This window comes from Ipomoea nil, unplaced genomic scaffold, assembly GCF_001879475.1.
Source record: "Ipomoea nil cultivar Tokyo-kokei standard unplaced genomic scaffold, Asagao_1.1 scaffold2494, whole genome shotgun sequence".
Taxonomy (NCBI): Eukaryota; Viridiplantae; Streptophyta; class Magnoliopsida; order Solanales; family Convolvulaceae; genus Ipomoea; species Ipomoea nil.
The window spans coordinates 1091487-1108975 of record NW_017618922.1 but is presented as its reverse complement, the minus strand read 5'-3'; the positions used below and the strand labels follow the sequence as shown (position 1 = coordinate 1108975).

Sequence of the window (17489 nt, the reverse complement as noted above, 5' to 3'; positions counted from 1 at the left end):
TATATATATATATATATATATATAAATCAGACCACCATGGTTATATGCATGAATATCTACGGAAAAGATATATATACATATCAACCAAATGGAATTTATAATACACAGATTATAATTCCAACCAAACTATAACATAAAAGGAGGATTTTTGCTTAGAAGCATAATCCAAAACCGAAAGAAGGAAAGATTGGCTCGTGTTTGGGTAAGGGTTTTTAGCGTGAGTCAAGAGACCACTCTTTCCTTAAAACCTTATTTGCCACCTCCCAAAAGTGCTAGGAGCGCCGTGGCCTAGGTTTCCCAGGATAAAACGCGCTACGGTTCGACGTTCGAGCACCCAAACGAACGAACCCGGCGAACTAGAGCAAAGCCTTGAACACAGTTCGGCTTAAGAAAGGAGTAAAAGCAGAGTTTTGAGGAGAGAAAACACTTCTTGTGTTCTACCCCCTCCTTATATAGGGATTGAGGAGTGAATAACCTTTATTATGGCATTTAGGGGCACCCCTACAACTTCCGTAACAGCAACCATTAACATGGGTGTTAATTCAAAAATTAAAGTTGGATTTAATTCAAAGAATTAATCCCATAACAGCTGGATTAAATCCCAACAGTCACAAATAGAAGCTTTCTGGTTCGTGTATACTGTGCATATCTCGGCCACTGCTTTTGCAAAGTTTCGGCCAAACTGGCCGAAATTAGCAATTGCAATTGCAATTTGCAATTCCCATGCAAATTTGGCCTAACGTGGCCATTTGCAACTTTCTGGTTCGTGTATACTGTGCGCATATCTCGGCCACTGCTTTTGCAAAGTTTCGGCCAAGCTGGCCGAAATTAGCAATTGCAATTGCAATTTGCAATTCCCATGCAAATTTGGCCTAACGTGGCCATTTGCAATTCACTTGCAAATTCGGCCTAACGTGGCCGAGACTTTGAAACTTACAGTTTCAATAGTTTCGGCCACTTGGCCGAAACTAACACAATAATCAAGTGGCCGAAACTAACACAATAATCAATTCCCATGGCCGAGACTTTGAAACTTACAGTTTCAATAGTTTCGGCCACTTGGCCGAAACTAACACAATAATCAACACGGAATTTCGTGGCTTTGTTGGAAAATAAACACCGAAGTTTTAGGATTTGATTTGCACCCCCTGCGCATGAGAGAGAGCCTCTATGCTATACAATTCAGTAAGCTTAATAAGAGCTCATATATAAATAGTGGGGCAAATCCTCTTCCCTAACCAATGTGGGACAAAAGCTCACTTTTTCCCTTCATTTTCCAACTCAAATGGGTCTCCTTTGAGAATCAATATCTCATTCACCCATTATCCGTTTTGTGCGCACAATATATCAATCTCTTCGTCTCACTACGAAGAACCCGAATCCACTTTGACCCGACCCAAATCGGAAGTGGACCCCACTGATAATTGTACCACAAAATAGCCACTTAATATGCCATTTTATGCCATTTCAAGCTATTTTTTCCAACAATCCCCCACATGAATGAAAAATTGATTTTCGGGGTATTTTGAAATCGGAAACAACTGTGTTCAAACGGTCGATCCCTACATAGGATAGGTAGGGAGTCACTATACCCTTTGAACCTTCCCTTGTGAAGATGTGTTTACTCTACTGGCTGTACGGTAGAACGCGATGTCTTTGAACCGACTGCCGTTTGTGTAGACGATGACATATCTCACACAGGAACCTTCCAACCATGCTCTGTTCTCATGAGTGTGCCCATTTTGGTCGTGGGTCACCGTTCCTGGTTCTGCGAGAGTTTCTAAAGAATTGTGCCCAACAATTCTCCTTTGAAGCGACCCTCACTTCTCTCTTACATAGGTGATTCTTTCTCGAGTATCCCGCATACTCAAGAATCATTAAAGCATCAACGTGCTAGCCTCGTGCGGGAGTCACTGTTTCTAACGAGGAGTGGTAGGGAGTCCGAGACCCCTAGAGTGACACGCTCCGTTCCATAATTTAGTTGTCCCATTGAACCTAGGTGCCAGCTAGGTTGGGTATCCACTATAGAACTTTTAGTCCAAGGGCTTTAGACCCATTCCTCGTTCCAATTTCTCCACAACCATTTGCTTACCCTCGGGTTAGCGAGTTAGCGGCCGCTACGTTATCTTTTGACATCACGTAATCAATAGAGATAACCCCTGTTGTGAGAAATTGTTTAATGGTATTATGTCAACGACTTATAAGTCTAGACTTACCATTCTACATCTAACTCTGTACTTAACCAATTTTGGCTTGACTATCGCAATGCACACAAATTGGAGGTACGAGTTTACCACTAAGAACATTCCCGAAAAATGGCATAGCCATTCGGCCTACTCGCTCGCGACACGAGTGTAAGGCTCTCAGCTTTGATCCCGTCGGATCTTAGCTATCACAAATTCATTTCGAGAATTTCCGTCCAACCAACTGCACTGGCCTACGTAAAGACGTAGCCTTTGATGGACTTAGTGTCCTTTGATATCCGTGCTATACTTTCCAAGTACGGCTAGATATCCCACATAGTGCAGCCTAGAGTACGAGCATGCCTTATGTATCTCATAACTCACGCTATTGCCTTCTAGTGCGCAACACTAGGGTTACTCGTATGTCTACCGAGTTCGTTAACCGCTAAGGCAATATCCAGCCTAGTACAACCCATTAGATACAATTAAACTACCAAATAATCTGAATGTGTTCTCCACGAGAAGTACAATCTCCATGATTATTGGCTAGTTGTATGTTAGTATCTAACGGTGTCCAAGCCACTTGATTATCATCCTTTACAAGGATTCAATCAAACTTAATGAGATTGGCTTAACACGAGACCATCCGGTCTTCTAATGATTTTAATCTCGAAGATTAAATCTGCCAAACTCATGCCCTTCATGTTAAATATCAAATTTAATCATGTTCCTGGTAGAATTCGATCGTTACTACCCACATTGAGTTTATCGTGTATAGACAAATAGTGATGACCTCGTCTATCGTACGCATTACGTAGACATTTATCACATTTGTTTATACTAAACTCGTGACACATCATTGTATGATCAAAACCTACATGCCAAATACTAAGGCAATTGTTTCAAACCATACAATGATCTCACCAACTACACACTTTCTTTCCATAGCGCGGAACCACAAAACCCTCAGGTCGTTCCATGTCTATTAAGAAAGTGATACATCCATTTCGATGAACTTCCAAGTCTCGTTAGACGGCTATGGCAAGTGTCATACTAATGGATTTCATTCTCATCACCAGAGAATACATATTGAAGTAATCGTGGCACTCGCGTTGCATGTAATCTACAATTACAAGCCTGACCATTTTACTTCAATATAACCAACCGGTCTTATCTTCCGACTAGTGATCCACTTAGGATCCAAAGGTTTTACAACCCGGAGGAAGAACAACCAGTTCCAAGTGTGATTCTTTAAGATAGAATCTACTTCACTCTCGATAGCCTCTCTCGGGTTGGTCCACCTGTAGAAGTCACCACTTCTACATATGTTCGAGGCTCATTTTCTAACAACCATGTCAGAAAATCCAATTTATTTCCTAGTAAACAAGTTAGATTGTGCGCATCACACTCTAACATGTACGTCAGAAAATATGGACCAAAGGATTTTTCAATCCTATCTCTCTTGCTACGTCTAGCTTTGAGCTCGGGTTCTCTTCACACCCTTCGACCATAGTTACGCCGAAAGTTCCTTTCAACGTGTTAGGTCCTTTATTGATCCTTCACAAAAATACGTCTTCCAAGAACGATGAATTTCTTGAATCAATCTTTCGTGTTCTTATGTACCTCCAAACTCTTGGACTCGTGTACTAAGAACCAATACACACCTTTGGCAAGACACCCCCACATTTCGTGCATTATTAGGAAACTTCCTACGTAACTACAATTCGTAAGAATTTCATGCGGGTAACCTTATTTAAAAGGTACTCACTTGTCCAAAGTATTGTCTCACCTCACATACTTTGAGGTAGACCCGAACATATCAACGTCTTGATATTTATGTTCGGCAACAACGTTCGACTGAGGTGAATACCGTACCGTACACTCGAGTACGACACTAACGCTTGCGCTGAAATCACCAATAGGTGTTTCTTTTTTCACCACAACGATTGTTCGTAACCGCATTAATCCACAATTAATTTGGTTTTTCTCTTTTTTATTCTTTAAAGAATAAACATGTGTTACACGCTAACACATCTCGTAGGTGCTAACAGATTAGCCCTCACGAATCCATTCGGTTTTGACCGAAAGGCCACAAACCCGAATCAGTGCTTCCGAAATTGAAGCACGAATCAGTGCTTAGTAGTGAAGCACGAAACATGCTATACCAAGCACGAATCATTGCTCCCAAACTAACGCGCCGATTCCAAAGCAATCTCTATTACTTTTATAAACTCACAGCAACATTCGGTTGCTTAATTTATAATTCCAGTGCTACCTAGCACAAGGATTATTAGCTAATTACACAATTAGCCAAGCCTCCTTTCGTGCAAATCACATAACACTTTTTCGCAATGCTAAATTTAATTAGCCTCTTGCGTAATGCTAATTCAACATTTTTGACGTCCAGTGCTATTAAGCACTACAATTAGCATTTCAACAATGCTAAGTTTAATTAGCATTTCTCATTAAGCTCAAGCTTAATTTGACGTCCCAACAATTTGTCTCAAATCATATTTCATACTAGTATAATTTGGAATTTTGATCAAGTTAATTATAACACAATTAACAAGAACAAATCAACCAAATTTCCGACTAGTTGAATCAAACTCATATGATCGTTCTTAGAATATTATTTAAAATATTCAACACTTGAGCTGTTACGCTCACGATTATATAGTTATTTCAAATTTTGACAAATTGATTCTTGAAATCCGTATCGTTTTACATGAACCTGAACTGAAGTTCGTTGCGGGATTTCAACATGTAACACGCTTGTTACATTTAATTTCGGCTGTTACGCCATTTTAGCATTTTCCACATAATGCTCCATGATGCATTACGCACCCGTATTGAATCTTTTATATATTGAAAATATTACACAAGAATATTTCAAAATATACAAAGTTCAATACCCACAAATGGAACAATTCATTTTATTCAACAATAAAATGTATCATAAGGATACTACAACATTTATTCAAAATAAATAAATAGGAAAATTACATTGGAAATTAATTTCCTTATTCCTATCTCGTAGTGATCCTTCAACCCGTGTGCCTTGTTCCATTTTCCAATCGTCCACTCCACGAAGGGTGGTCCATAGCGCACATCGGGGGTACCTCAGTTGTGACCTCACTCGTCCAACCATCCACATGTTTTAAAAATAGCGAAATTGTCCTCAACCTTTTCACCAGGATGACGATTCGCTTCATGGTGGCATTTCTCCTTCATTTCGTAATCTTCTTGAAAGCTAAGCTTCCGCTTGAGTTTCCTTCGATTACGTTTGAAGTCATTTGTAACACTACCATAGTCCTCAGACCATGTTGTCATTACACCATCATAGGATCCTTCATGGCTTTTAGCCGATCCACTAGACAACACAATAGGTACCAATTGTGTGTCACCAGCCACAGGTCTACCGGTTCGTGAACCAAAGTTCTCCGGAGCACCATCGTGTGTCTTTGCAACTCCCATGGAAATATTATTTCCAACGTTGCTGCCATCAACTGGCATCACGAAATGTGCAACATCGTTGCCATTCCGACCATTTGAATGTGCACCTCCGGCAACATTCACGGATCCAATACTCTTGGACTCCACCGATTTGTTCATTATCAAAATTTTAAGGTTTTAAGATCGTTGGTGATAATGAACCAAAAATCGATTTAATATCGTAAAATAATATTTATATATACACACACGAAGTATATAAAATATTATTCGATATATTATATCTGATATATATATATATATATATATATATATATATATATATATATATATATATATATATATATATATATATATATATATATATATATATATATATATATATATATATATATATATATATATACACACAAATATATATATAAATCAGACCACCATGGTTATATGCATGAATATCTACGGAAAAGATATATATACATATCAACCAAATGGAATTTATAATACACAGATTATAATTCCAACCAAACTATAACATAAAAGGAGGATTTTTGCTTTGAAGCATAATCCAAAACCGAAAGAAGGAAAGATTGGCTCGTGTTTGGGTAAGGGTTTTTAGCGTGAGTCAAGAGACCACTCTTTCCTTAAAACCTTATTTGCCACCTCTCAAAAGTGCTAGGAGCGCCGTGGCCTAGGTTTCCCAGGATAAAACGCGCTACGGTTCGACGTTCGAGCACCCAAACGAACGAACCCGGCGAACTAGAGCAAAGCCTTGAACACAGTTCGGCTTAAGAAAGGAGTAGAAGCAGAGTTTTGAGGAGAGAAAACACTTCTTGTGTTGTGTGTTCTTTTCACTATATGTTTGTATAAATTTGCTGCACTCTACCCCCTCCTTATATAGGGATTGAGGAGTGAATAACCTTTATTATGGCATTTAGGAGCACCCCACAACTTCCGTAACAGCAACCATTAACATGGGTGTTAATTCAAAAATTAAAGTTGGATTTAATTCAAAGAATTAATCCCATAACAGCTGAATCCTCGGCCACTGCTTTTGCAAAGTTTCGGCCAAGTATTCAAAAATTAAAGTTGGATTTAATTCAAAGAATTAATCCCATAACAGCTGAATCCTCGGCCACTGCTTTTGCAAAGTTTCGGCCAACTTGGCCGAAACTTGCAATTCCCATGCAAGAGTTTCAATAGTTTCGGCCACTTGGCCGAAACTAACACAATAATCTACACGAAATTTCGTGGCTTTGTTGGAAAATGAACACCGAAGTTTTGGGATTTGATTTGCACCGCTTACGCGTGAGATAGAGCCTCTATACTATACAATTCAATAAGCTTAATAAGAGCTCATATATAAATAGTGGGGCAAATCCTCTTCCCAAATCAATGTGGGACAAAAGCTCACTTTTTCCCTTCATTTTCCAACTCAAATGGGTCTCCTTTGAGAATCAATATCTCATTCACCCATTATCCGTTTTGTGCGCACAATATATCAATCTCTTCGTCTCACTACGAAGAACCCGAATCCACTTTGACCCGATCCAAATCGGAAGTGGACCCCACTGATAATTGTACCACAAAATAGCCACTTAATATGTCATTTTATGCCATTTCAAGCTATTTTTTCCAACATATGCATATGTTGCTGAGTATACATGCTTATATATATGTAGTATCCTTACTTGTGATCTACCGTTTGATTTCCATGTTGCCTATGCTCATACTTGATGTATTTGAATATCAACCGTTTTCTAAATCTATATCTATATTTATGTTACATGGTTGAGTGGCTTTATACTTAGCATTTTTATGCTAACGGGTTTATTTTCCTATACCCCTTTCAGGTGGACTTGATGCATGATGAGAGCGCGCATTCGATGTAGTAGTGTGTAACTCTAGAGCATAGTAGATGCTAGCCTTAGTTATCCTTTCTTTCCCTCTTTGGTGATTTGATGTTAGATATTCATGTGGCTAGACTACCTTGTTTTGGTTGGTACGTAGACACCGGGGTTTGCATACCCCTTTCTATTATGTATTGAACTTTTGACTCTAGATTGTAGAAGTTTTAGCTTGTGCAGTTACTCGAGGGTGGGTAACTGTGGCGGTGACACTCTCTTTTAGATGTTGTTTTTGAATTTATATATCCTAGCTTATCTTTATCTCCTTTCTTTTTAACTTATTTAGACTGCTTAAATCTAGGCTCTAAAGAATAGGAAATGGGGGTGTTACAAGTTTCTTCTTTGAAATTTCACTGGCATTAGTTTCCAAAATTGACACAAATACTTCCACTCCAACATAAAAAAAAAAAAAATTTACGAAATCAACAGAAAGACAAACGGTAACTTCACAGAATCACCGATAATCTCGTTTTCCTTTTTCTTCAATTTTGTTTTGTTTTTTTTGTTTTGTTTTTTTTTTTTTTGTTTTTTTTTTTCAATATCTTACTTGGTGAGGTTGAAAAGAAGAGTATGGATCCCTAGTTAAACTCAAGGTTTTCCTGCACGGAGGCCTGATGTACTCAACCGGGGTAATGGAGGCGACAAACGAGGTAACCGCCATGAAAAGTAGTCGCAATACATTCTTCAGCCGGGGATCCATGGCGGAGTGAAGGTGAGGAAAAGTAGTCGCCGGTCGTTGTCACTTTTTCATCTGAAATTTCGCCGGAGAGCGGGTGGAATCGTAATGACTTGTGATAGCAGCTCATTAATAAGTTTTTGGGTTTCATTGCATTAAAATAAATTGTGGATGAGTGTAATTGCATATTTAAAAGGGGATATTTGACTCTTCGCCCCACCCACCCCCAAAAAAAAAAATTAATAATAATAAAGGCTCATTTTTCTTGGACCAAGTCTTATTTTTCCATTGACTCATGTTTTTCATTACTTACCAAACACATAAAACTTGAAAAATTTCAAGTAATTTTCGAAAATTATTTTCCGAATTTTTAAACACACCCTTGGTTGATATTGTATGATGTAACATTGTAATTAATATATAGGTAATAGATGTTACACGTTGCATGAAATATGTCACGCGAAAAACAAAACTTTTCGGTGCAGATTTAAAATAAAGTGACTGTGAGGGACACCAAAATGGCGAGTCATGAAACAGAAGCTTGAATCATCCACAGGGGAGATCATGGATTTCGTTCGTCTTCTCTTCTTCCTCTTCTCCGTGATCGCGTCGATCGTGCATGAATCTTCAGGCTCACCAGTCATTAATCCATCTAAGGTCAAGCAAATTTCTTGGAAACCCAGGTATAGCGACTGAGATTTTCCAGGATGATTCATCAAAATCTCACAATTTATTGTGGTTTCGCTGGCTGAGCTGTATATCGTTTTATTGTATTTTCCAGAGCTTTTGTGTATGAAGGTTTCCTTACCGAGGAAGAATGCAACCATTTGATTTCTCTTGTAAGTATTTGGAAGCTTTTGTGATGAATTTGTGAGATTTAATTCCATTTGAAAGCTGGATTTTGTGTTTGGAATTAATTTATAGGCGAAATCAGAGCTGAAGAGATCAGTGGTGGCGGATAGTGAGTCGGGGAAGGGTAAGCTAAGTGAAGTTAGAACTAGCTCCGGAATGTTCATTCCTAAAGATAAGGTTAGTTCTTTGAATTTATCTGAATTTCTTGTTACTTTATTCATATACACAATTAAATCATCATTGTCATAGAGTTGTAAATAAATGCATTTATGCCTATGCAGTATACTAATCCTGGAAAATAATAGAGAAATTGATTGGTTAATACACATTGTTTTGTTGATAATTTTTCAAACACAGTATAGAATTTGATTACTGACAAAATTCATTACCTAATTTAAATCACCTATCATTCCATTAATTCAGTTTTATCCCTCTTCATTTTGTCACCTCCTCACTTCATGGATTTCCTCACTACATTGCCTACTCATTTCATCGCACTTTTAAGATCAATTGCCTTTATTTTTTATTTTTTATTTTTGTATTTTTAAAAGCTTTATTCCGATTATAGGTAACACGTAACCAAATATCAATATTGGTAATCATTCCAATTATACCCTACCACCAAACATTCAAAATACTTTCACCAAAACTCATTCCAATTACCAAATATGAATGATTCCAATTCCCATGTTCGAACCAAACACACCCATATATAGTTTCTTGCAAGACACTAATACAAGTAAATTTGTTTATAGGGTTTCCTGATTATTTCTATCTCCTCTACACCCTTTCATGCTGCAGGATCCAATTGTTTCTGGGATCGAAGAAAAGATTGCAACTTGGACTTTTCTGCCCAAAGGTGTGATTCTTATTGACTAATTTCTATATTATTTTCAAGCTAATTAATTATAACTAAATGACTAGTTTGTAAAATTTTGTTACCTGTACTACTCTTTATGAAAAAACAATAAAGCAGATTTTTTAGTGCTACTATATATGAATGTTAGTGAAGCATCAATGTGTTTTTTTTTTTTTTTTTTCTTTTTTAACTTTGAATTTTAAGATATGCTTTAGTCCTTGCTGTATTGTCTTCATGTCAAAATTTTAGATGCATCTCAAAGCTTGCAATCATTTGACACCTATATTTCTTTTCATCAGATAATGGAGAATCCATTCAAGTACTACACTATGAGGAAGGGCAGAAATATGAACCACACTATGATTATTTCTTGGACAAGGTTAATATTGTTCGTGGTGGACACCGCATAGCGACTGTACTCATGTATCTTAGTGATGTTGGAAAGGGTGGTGAAACTGTGTTCCCTAAAGCAGAGGTCAGTTTCGTTATTGCTTCTTCAAAATACTGCGGTAATTGTTAGTCAGGATATTGGCAATGTGTATATATGTGTGCGGGTGTATTAATATCTTTTCTTTGAGGAATAGGAGGTTTGTATACTAGACAGACTCATTTCTTGGATGGAAGGTGATTAAACACACGTTCAAAATGTGCAATCAAAATCTCAAAATAAATTATGAAAAAATTCTCTATGAAGTGAAACCTATTCTATCCATATTATGATAGCTCAAACAAGTAGTGTTAGAACCTTGGTTGCTTGAAAACAATCCAATGTCGGGCCAAACAACCGAGTTGGGCTAGCCGTCCATGCCACTGAACCTTTCTATAGACTATAGGCAAGAATCTCATTATTGAAGGAAGGGAAAATGGCACGTCCATGCAACTGAACCTTTCTATAGTCAAGAATCCCATTATTGAAGGAAGGGAAAACGACACTTGCCTGTGAATTGTTTCACTTTTGAAAATTTGATCCTGTATGTTAATTTAAACAAATTTAGTCCCTATATTGTTCATAATGTTGCACTTTTAGTCCCTAGTGTTATAAAATTGTTGAACTCCATTAACCTATGAGGTTATTTTTATCATTTAGAATCAATATTCACTATTAAAAATGACGTTCACATGGAGAAATGAAACTTTAACCGTGGATATTGATTCTAAAAAGTAATAACCTCTTAAAAAGAGTTTGCTAACAGGGTTTGATAATTATATAATACCAGCAATTGGAAGTGCAACATAATGGACAATTAAGTGACTAAATCTATTTAAATCAATTAATAGGGACCAAATTTTCTTAGATAATTTTTGCGTTTCAAATTGCATGGTCTGATTAAACAATCATTGTGTGCATGTTACCATCTCTCTTACCTTTTTTAAGCTAATGGAAGTCTATCGTTGCAAGCAATCCTTTAAAACTGTTTGCAGGAATCATCTCATCTTAGGTCAGTGGTTTCAGATGATGATCTATCCGAGTGTGCCAAAAAAGGCATTGCAGGTGACGTAACCATTGTATACAAGTCATATATTGAAGCATTGTTACGTTCTGTTTTGTTTGCAGTGAGTTAACGAGCTATATTCGTCTTCCATTTCTCTGGGAATATTTCAGTGAAGCCTCATAGAGGAGATGCGCTTCTTTTCTTCAATCTCCATCCAGATGCCACTCCCGATACCGATAGCCTCCATCGTGGCTGTCCTGTGATCGAGGGCGAGAAGTGGTCAGCAACAAAGTGGATTCATGTGGATTCATTTGACAGGATCATATCCATCGGGAGCTGCACTGACAAACACGATAACTGTGAGAGGTGGGCTGCTCTCGGAGAATGCACCAAGAATCCCGAGTATATGGTGGGAACTCCAGACGTTCCAGGTTACTGCAAAAAGGCTTGCAGACAATGTTAACCTCTGGATCGAAATTTGATGCTTTCAACACAAATTCCACGTTCTTCATTTAATTAGATTTTGTCCTTCGCTCTATCCCATCTTTATTGATTCATTACCAAATACAAGAATGTTCGTCTTATTTATGTGCTTCACAGAAAGGGTAATTTACCCTGTTTGTTTTTTCATCTTGTTTAATCCTTTGTGCAACTATGAAGAAGATTAGTTATGATGACAGTATTTGGAATCCAGAAACACTTGTGCAATTTGTTGTTTGTTTTCTTTATTTCGGAATCTGAAAACATTCACACAGTCACGAGGTTTCTGAAAGTTTTGAATGACGAATAATTAGGTATCAAATCTCATATTCTCTTGATTGAACCACTACCTCCGATCCATTAACTAATGCTTACAAAATGATTATCAAGCAAGAGAGGAAGATAATGTCTTAGCAAGTTGATTTTAACAATTTGAATGTTAATTTTATCATTGTGAATTCTACTGAGAACATGGATGCAAGTATTGGAAATACAGTTGTTTGCATGCCTAGTACAACTACTAACAATAACATAACAGAAAGAATTTGAATTTGAATCAAAATAACAGGAAGCATCAATTCACATATTATGGAAAATCTAGTCATATCGTTGATAAATGTTATGAGAAATACTGTTATCCACTGGGTTTTAAAGCAAGAGGCAAACAATCTCAGCAGGCATCAAGACAAAGTCAAGGCCAAAGTTATAGAACCTCTCATCAAGTAGAGGTTGACAAGTTTGGTGTCACTGCTGATTAGTTGAAGAATTTGATGTCTTATCTTCAAAAAAAAAAAAAAAAACTATTGCAAATGTAGCCCCATCTACCAATTTAACATTTGGCCCAGGGAGTTTCACTGCAGTTGCTGTCACAAACTATACTCCCAACGACAATTCCACACAATCTGGCCTGCAGTCAAGATTCCTGCCTCTTCAGGATACTACTGTAGAAGGCAAGTTTGTTTATCTTTTACTTGGATAATTGACAGTGGAGCTACATATCACATTGTCAGCAATCTGCATTATTATGACTCTTATAGGCCAGTCAAGGGTGCCATTACTAAGTTGCCAAATGGAAACAATTTGGTTCTTGATCATATTGGAAAGATAAAACTTTTGTTAGTGTTTTAAGTCTAAACCCCAACTTGTAATTGACAAAACTATTATGGAAAAATTAGATAGTTTTCAGTTTAGGTGTTTGTCAGAGATTGAAGTGAAGACCTGACTACCTGATCGATCAGACACAGGCGGGGACGAAAGACTACTAGCTTGGGATGGCGGATATCTAGAAGGAGATCTATACCGCCATGGGTGGTAGATACGAAGACTTCAGCCCGCACCGCTATAGGCTCCCGGCTGCCTTGTAGGAGGACAATGTAAACCCTGCTACCCCTGCATATGTACAGGGGGCGGTCGACCTGAACCATCAGGCAGTCGGAGGGGTAGGCAGCCAAATTGGCTTAGCCGATGACCCCGACACTCTAGTAGGGAGCCAAGGACCGGCGTTGCTAGACTTGGTCGGGGAAGAAGACAAGGCCGAGCTAGCTGGCCAGTTACTGAGGCGTCGCCAAGATACCAGTGTAGCCGCTCCTGGGGACGCCCACTCTGGACCATCGGAGGGGGCCAACTAAGAGTAGCCTTTATTTTGCCTTCTTTTTTGGATGTAATCTGACTGCCCTTTGGGGCTTTTTTGAAAATGAATTTCTACCCGCGGGGCTTTTGCTTCTTTCTCCTCTTTTTGTATTTAGCTAAGTAGTTTTCCAACTTGCAACTGACTGCCCACGACTCCCTCAGTGGGCGAGGCTAACTACCAACGAGCCCCTGAAAAATAAGCGAATTCCAAAATGACCAAGTCCCTCAGTGGGCGAGGCTGGCTGGCTGCGAGCCCCTGAGAGGCAAGCGAACTCCAGAAGGGCCGGCAAGGATCAACGCATACGAGCCCCAAGAGGCAAACGAACTCCAAAATGGCCAAGTCCTTTAGTGGGCACGGCTGGTTGCTTGCGAGCTGAGCCCCCGAGAAACAAACGAAATCCGAAACGGCCAAGTCCCTCAGCGGGCGAGGCTGGCTGGCTGCGAGTCCCCAAGAAACAAATGAACTCCGAAACGGCCAAGTCCCTCAGTGGGCGAGGTTGACCGCCTACAAGCCCTCGAGAGGCAAACGAACTCTAAATTGGCTAAGTCTCTCAGTGGGCGAGACTGACTGCCTACGAGCCCCCGAGAGACGAACGAACTCCACAACGGCCAAGTCCCTCGGTGGGTGAGGCTGACCGCCTACGAGTGTAACATCCCCTTTTTCTAAACTTTGAAACCCAATATAATCATTCTAAATGGGATTAATCAAGGGTAGATTAAATAAACTAGGATAACAATTCATTTCAATAAACTAAGAGGAATGTCACCTCCACAGTCACCCACTCTTGATAACTACACAAGCTAACAAGATCAACTGAAAGCTAGAGTCAAAAGCTCAACAAAACACCATAACAAGGGAAACAAACCCCAGTGTCTACGCACCATCAAAACAAGGTGGTTCAACTACAACCAACAGCAAAGTGCTAATAAGGGAAGAGGGCACTGATCTAATAGCTACTAAATCTAGAGCTATGCACTACTCTATCACGCGCGCTCTCAAGCACTGGGTCCACCTAAAAGGGGTTAAAAAACACATAGGAAAATAAACCCGTTAGCAAATAATGCTAAGTATAAAAGCTACTCAACCCTGTAAAGTACTATAGATATAGGTTGGAAAACGTTTTGCAATCATACACAATTCTCAAGTATGAAGATAAGAAATCAAGACACTTAGTCAAAGATCTCAATAGATATACTTATATACTTCTATATGCTCAATAACCTATATTCTCATATAATCAAGCTTTAACTCAGAACTCATGCTTGTGCCCAATAACCTATATGCTCAATAACTTCTTCGCGGCATGACCGCCCACCGAAACTCTTCACCTGAAAAGGCAGAGTCAGCCTTCCTCGCTTGGAGGAGGTGACAACTCCAAACTCCTTCACGGTATGATTGGTCACCGATACTCCTCGCCTAAAAAGGCGGAGTTAGCCTTCCTCGCTTGGAGGAGGTGACTACTCTGAACTTCTTCGCGGCATGATCGCCCACTGACACTCCTCGCCTGAAAAGGCGGAGTCAGCCTTCCTTGCTTGGAGGAGGTGACAACTCCAAACTTCTTCGCGGCATGACCGCCCAACGAAACTCTTCGCTGGAAAAGGCGGAGTCAGCCTTCCTCGCTTGGAGGAGGTGACAACTCCAAACTCCTTCACGGTATGACCGCCCACAGATACTCCTTGCCTGAAAAGGAGGAGTCAGCCTTCCTCGCTTGGAGGAGGTGACTACTCTGAACTTCTTCGCGGCATGATCGCCCACTGACACTCCTCGCCTGAAAAGGCGGAGTCAGCCTTCCTCGCTTGGAGGAGGTGACAACTCGAAACTTCTTGGCGGCATGACCGCCCAACGAAACTCTTCGCCTGAAAAGGCGGAGTCAGCCTCCCTCGCTTGGATGAGGTGACAACTTCGAACTCCATCGCGGCATGACCGCCCATCGAAGCTCCTCACATGAAAAGGCGACGTCCGATAACCAATGTTGTTCTAACCGAAATAACTCAAAATTTATTGCCAACTAGAAAGGGAATTTCCACGAAATTACAGGCCACTAGGTTCCTACAACGAACTAATTGTCTAACGAAAGAAAGACAAAACAAAAAAAAAAAAGGGAAGAAATAAAGGCACAACCAGTCGTTTATTGGTATAACTTCTTAAGACGGTGGGTGTTCCATGTGCGCTCTATAGGTTAACCCTCAGTGGTCTCCAGTCGGTAGGTCATGGGGTAGACCTCACTTGCTATTTTGTATGGTCCTTCCCACTTAATTGCCATCTTTCCGCCTTCGGTGGGGTGACTGACCTCTCGATCACTAAGTACGAGGTCTCCCACCTGAAGGTATCTAATTTTGGTTCTTTTATCTTTGTAACGCTTTACAGCCTATTAGTACTCGGCCATTTGGGCGTAGGCTGTGTCCCGCATTTCTTCCAAGAAATTCTTCTCGATCTGTAGTGCCTCCTCATTACCCTCATCGTTGTACAAAAGGACGCGCCGACTAGGTACCAGGAGCTCGGTCGGGACCTCGTATTGCCAGCGCAAAGGGTGATGTGGGCCAACATAATGAAGATCCATTAAGAGTACCAATTTGGCCAATCACAAGACCCAGGTCTAATCAATTAAGGCAACTCTTCATTGATGATGTTCAAAGATGGTGGAATTCCAAGTCAAGCCCATTTGCAAAAGATGAATAAGAACTCAAGGCTTTTTACTATTGTTTAAGTGCTAATTTTGGAGATTAAATTAGGCCTAAATCAGCCTTATTATTTTTAGTCATCATTATTTTAAATTGTTTGGATTGAAAGAGAAAACACTGGTTTGTATTTAGAAAGGATTCCATAAATCCCTTTCTAAATAGGACTATATTTACTTGCTTTCTAGAATAGGTTTAGGAATATTTTTCCCATTGTACTTAGGATTACAATGCTGCCCTATACCTATAAATAGGACACATGCATAGTAGTTTTACGGGGCTTTCATTCAATAAAATTTTTAAGTTTTTCTTTACACTTGTGTAAGAAACCTTATAGCTAATTGTGGACTCAATTAGTGGCTAATTCGTGGACTCGACTAGCAAATTGATTCGTGGAATCGAATCAATCTTCCTTTCTTCAACCTTATATTTAGGTTCGTTGACTCGCTCATGAATCAAAGGAAACTAGATTCGACTCTAGTTATTTGAAAATTGCATCATCAAGGTGATAAGTGCATAATTGTTCATATTTATACTACATGTCTACCCCATATTTAACCTTGTTTTGTTTATGAAGTGTCACAATGTTGTTCAAAATGATCTTTATTTTGCTCATTTGATCCATTATGCACAATTCATTATCTTTGAGTAGAAATGAAGGATTTTAGACCATGTTAGATGGATTTGGAGTCAAGGGGAGCCAAGGTGAAGCTAAGGAGATGGATGCAACACTTCCAAAGGAGCCAAAGAGTGATGTTTTCAATGGTGTTGATCATATGGACAAATTAAACCAAGGCAAAAGTGGAACAAGTGTCAACAAGCTGGAATTCTCGCATGGATTGGTCACTATTTCGTTTTCAGGTCATATCTCGCTCTAGAAGTATCCAAATTAAGTGATTCTTGTTCCATTAGAAAGGAGACTCAAAGGGAAACAATTCTTATAAATACATAAAAGCCTAAAAAGGAAGCCACAGGGGTCAAACTTGTCCTTGAAGTTGAAGTTCAAAACTTACAATCCAAAACTGACCACTGTTTAGTTTTTTAACCATATCTCGGCCTAGGAATGTCTAAATGAAGTAATTCTTGTGTCATTGGAAATAAGACTCGAAGGACTACAACTTTCATGAAGACGATAGTTTTGAATTATGAGGTTTTGAAGGCCAAAAGACACAGCCAAGTTCACGGCCGTGTCGGTGGCCGTGAATTTCTGGGCGAATTTTTGTAGCTCTGCCCAGAAGAGCAGATTTTGGACACAGCCAGGGACATGGCCGTGTCACCTATGCTCTGAAATTATTTAAGTTCGTTTTTTTGTCATTTCTACTCGGTTTTGAGCTATGCTTGAAC

At 39.3% G+C, this 17489-nt stretch overlaps 1 protein-coding gene across 1 annotated transcript; it reads left to right on the top strand.

Moving 5' to 3' along the window:
• The first annotated feature begins 8748 nt into the window (after window positions 1–8748).
• Window positions 8749–12008, top strand: LOC109153519 (probable prolyl 4-hydroxylase 4). The gene is made up of 7 exons (XM_019301383.1): window positions 8749–8896; window positions 8995–9052; window positions 9138–9242; window positions 9867–9924; window positions 10224–10399; window positions 11347–11416; window positions 11528–12008. The coding sequence occupies exons 1-7, from the start codon at window positions 8778–8780 to the stop codon at window positions 11818–11820; spliced, it is 879 nt and encodes a 292-aa protein (XP_019156928.1). The 5' UTR covers window positions 8749–8777; the 3' UTR covers window positions 11821–12008.
• Window positions 12009–17489: the final 5481 nt, after the last annotated feature.

What these genes read in the sequence shown, in the direction of transcription:
- LOC109153519 (XM_019301383.1), top strand. Translation starts at nt 8,778, where the DNA reads ATGGATTTCGTTCGTCTTCTCTTCTTCCTCTTCTCCGTGATCGCGTCG. An exon ending in CAAATTTCTTGGAAACCCAG is followed by an intron (nt 8,897 to 8,994) that starts GTATAGCGACTG and finishes TGTATTTTCCAG; the next exon opens with AGCTTTTGTGTATGAAGGTT. An exon ending in TGCCAAAAAAGGCATTGCAG is followed by an intron (nt 11,417 to 11,527) that starts GTGACGTAACCA and finishes GGAATATTTCAG; the next exon opens with TGAAGCCTCATAGAGGAGAT.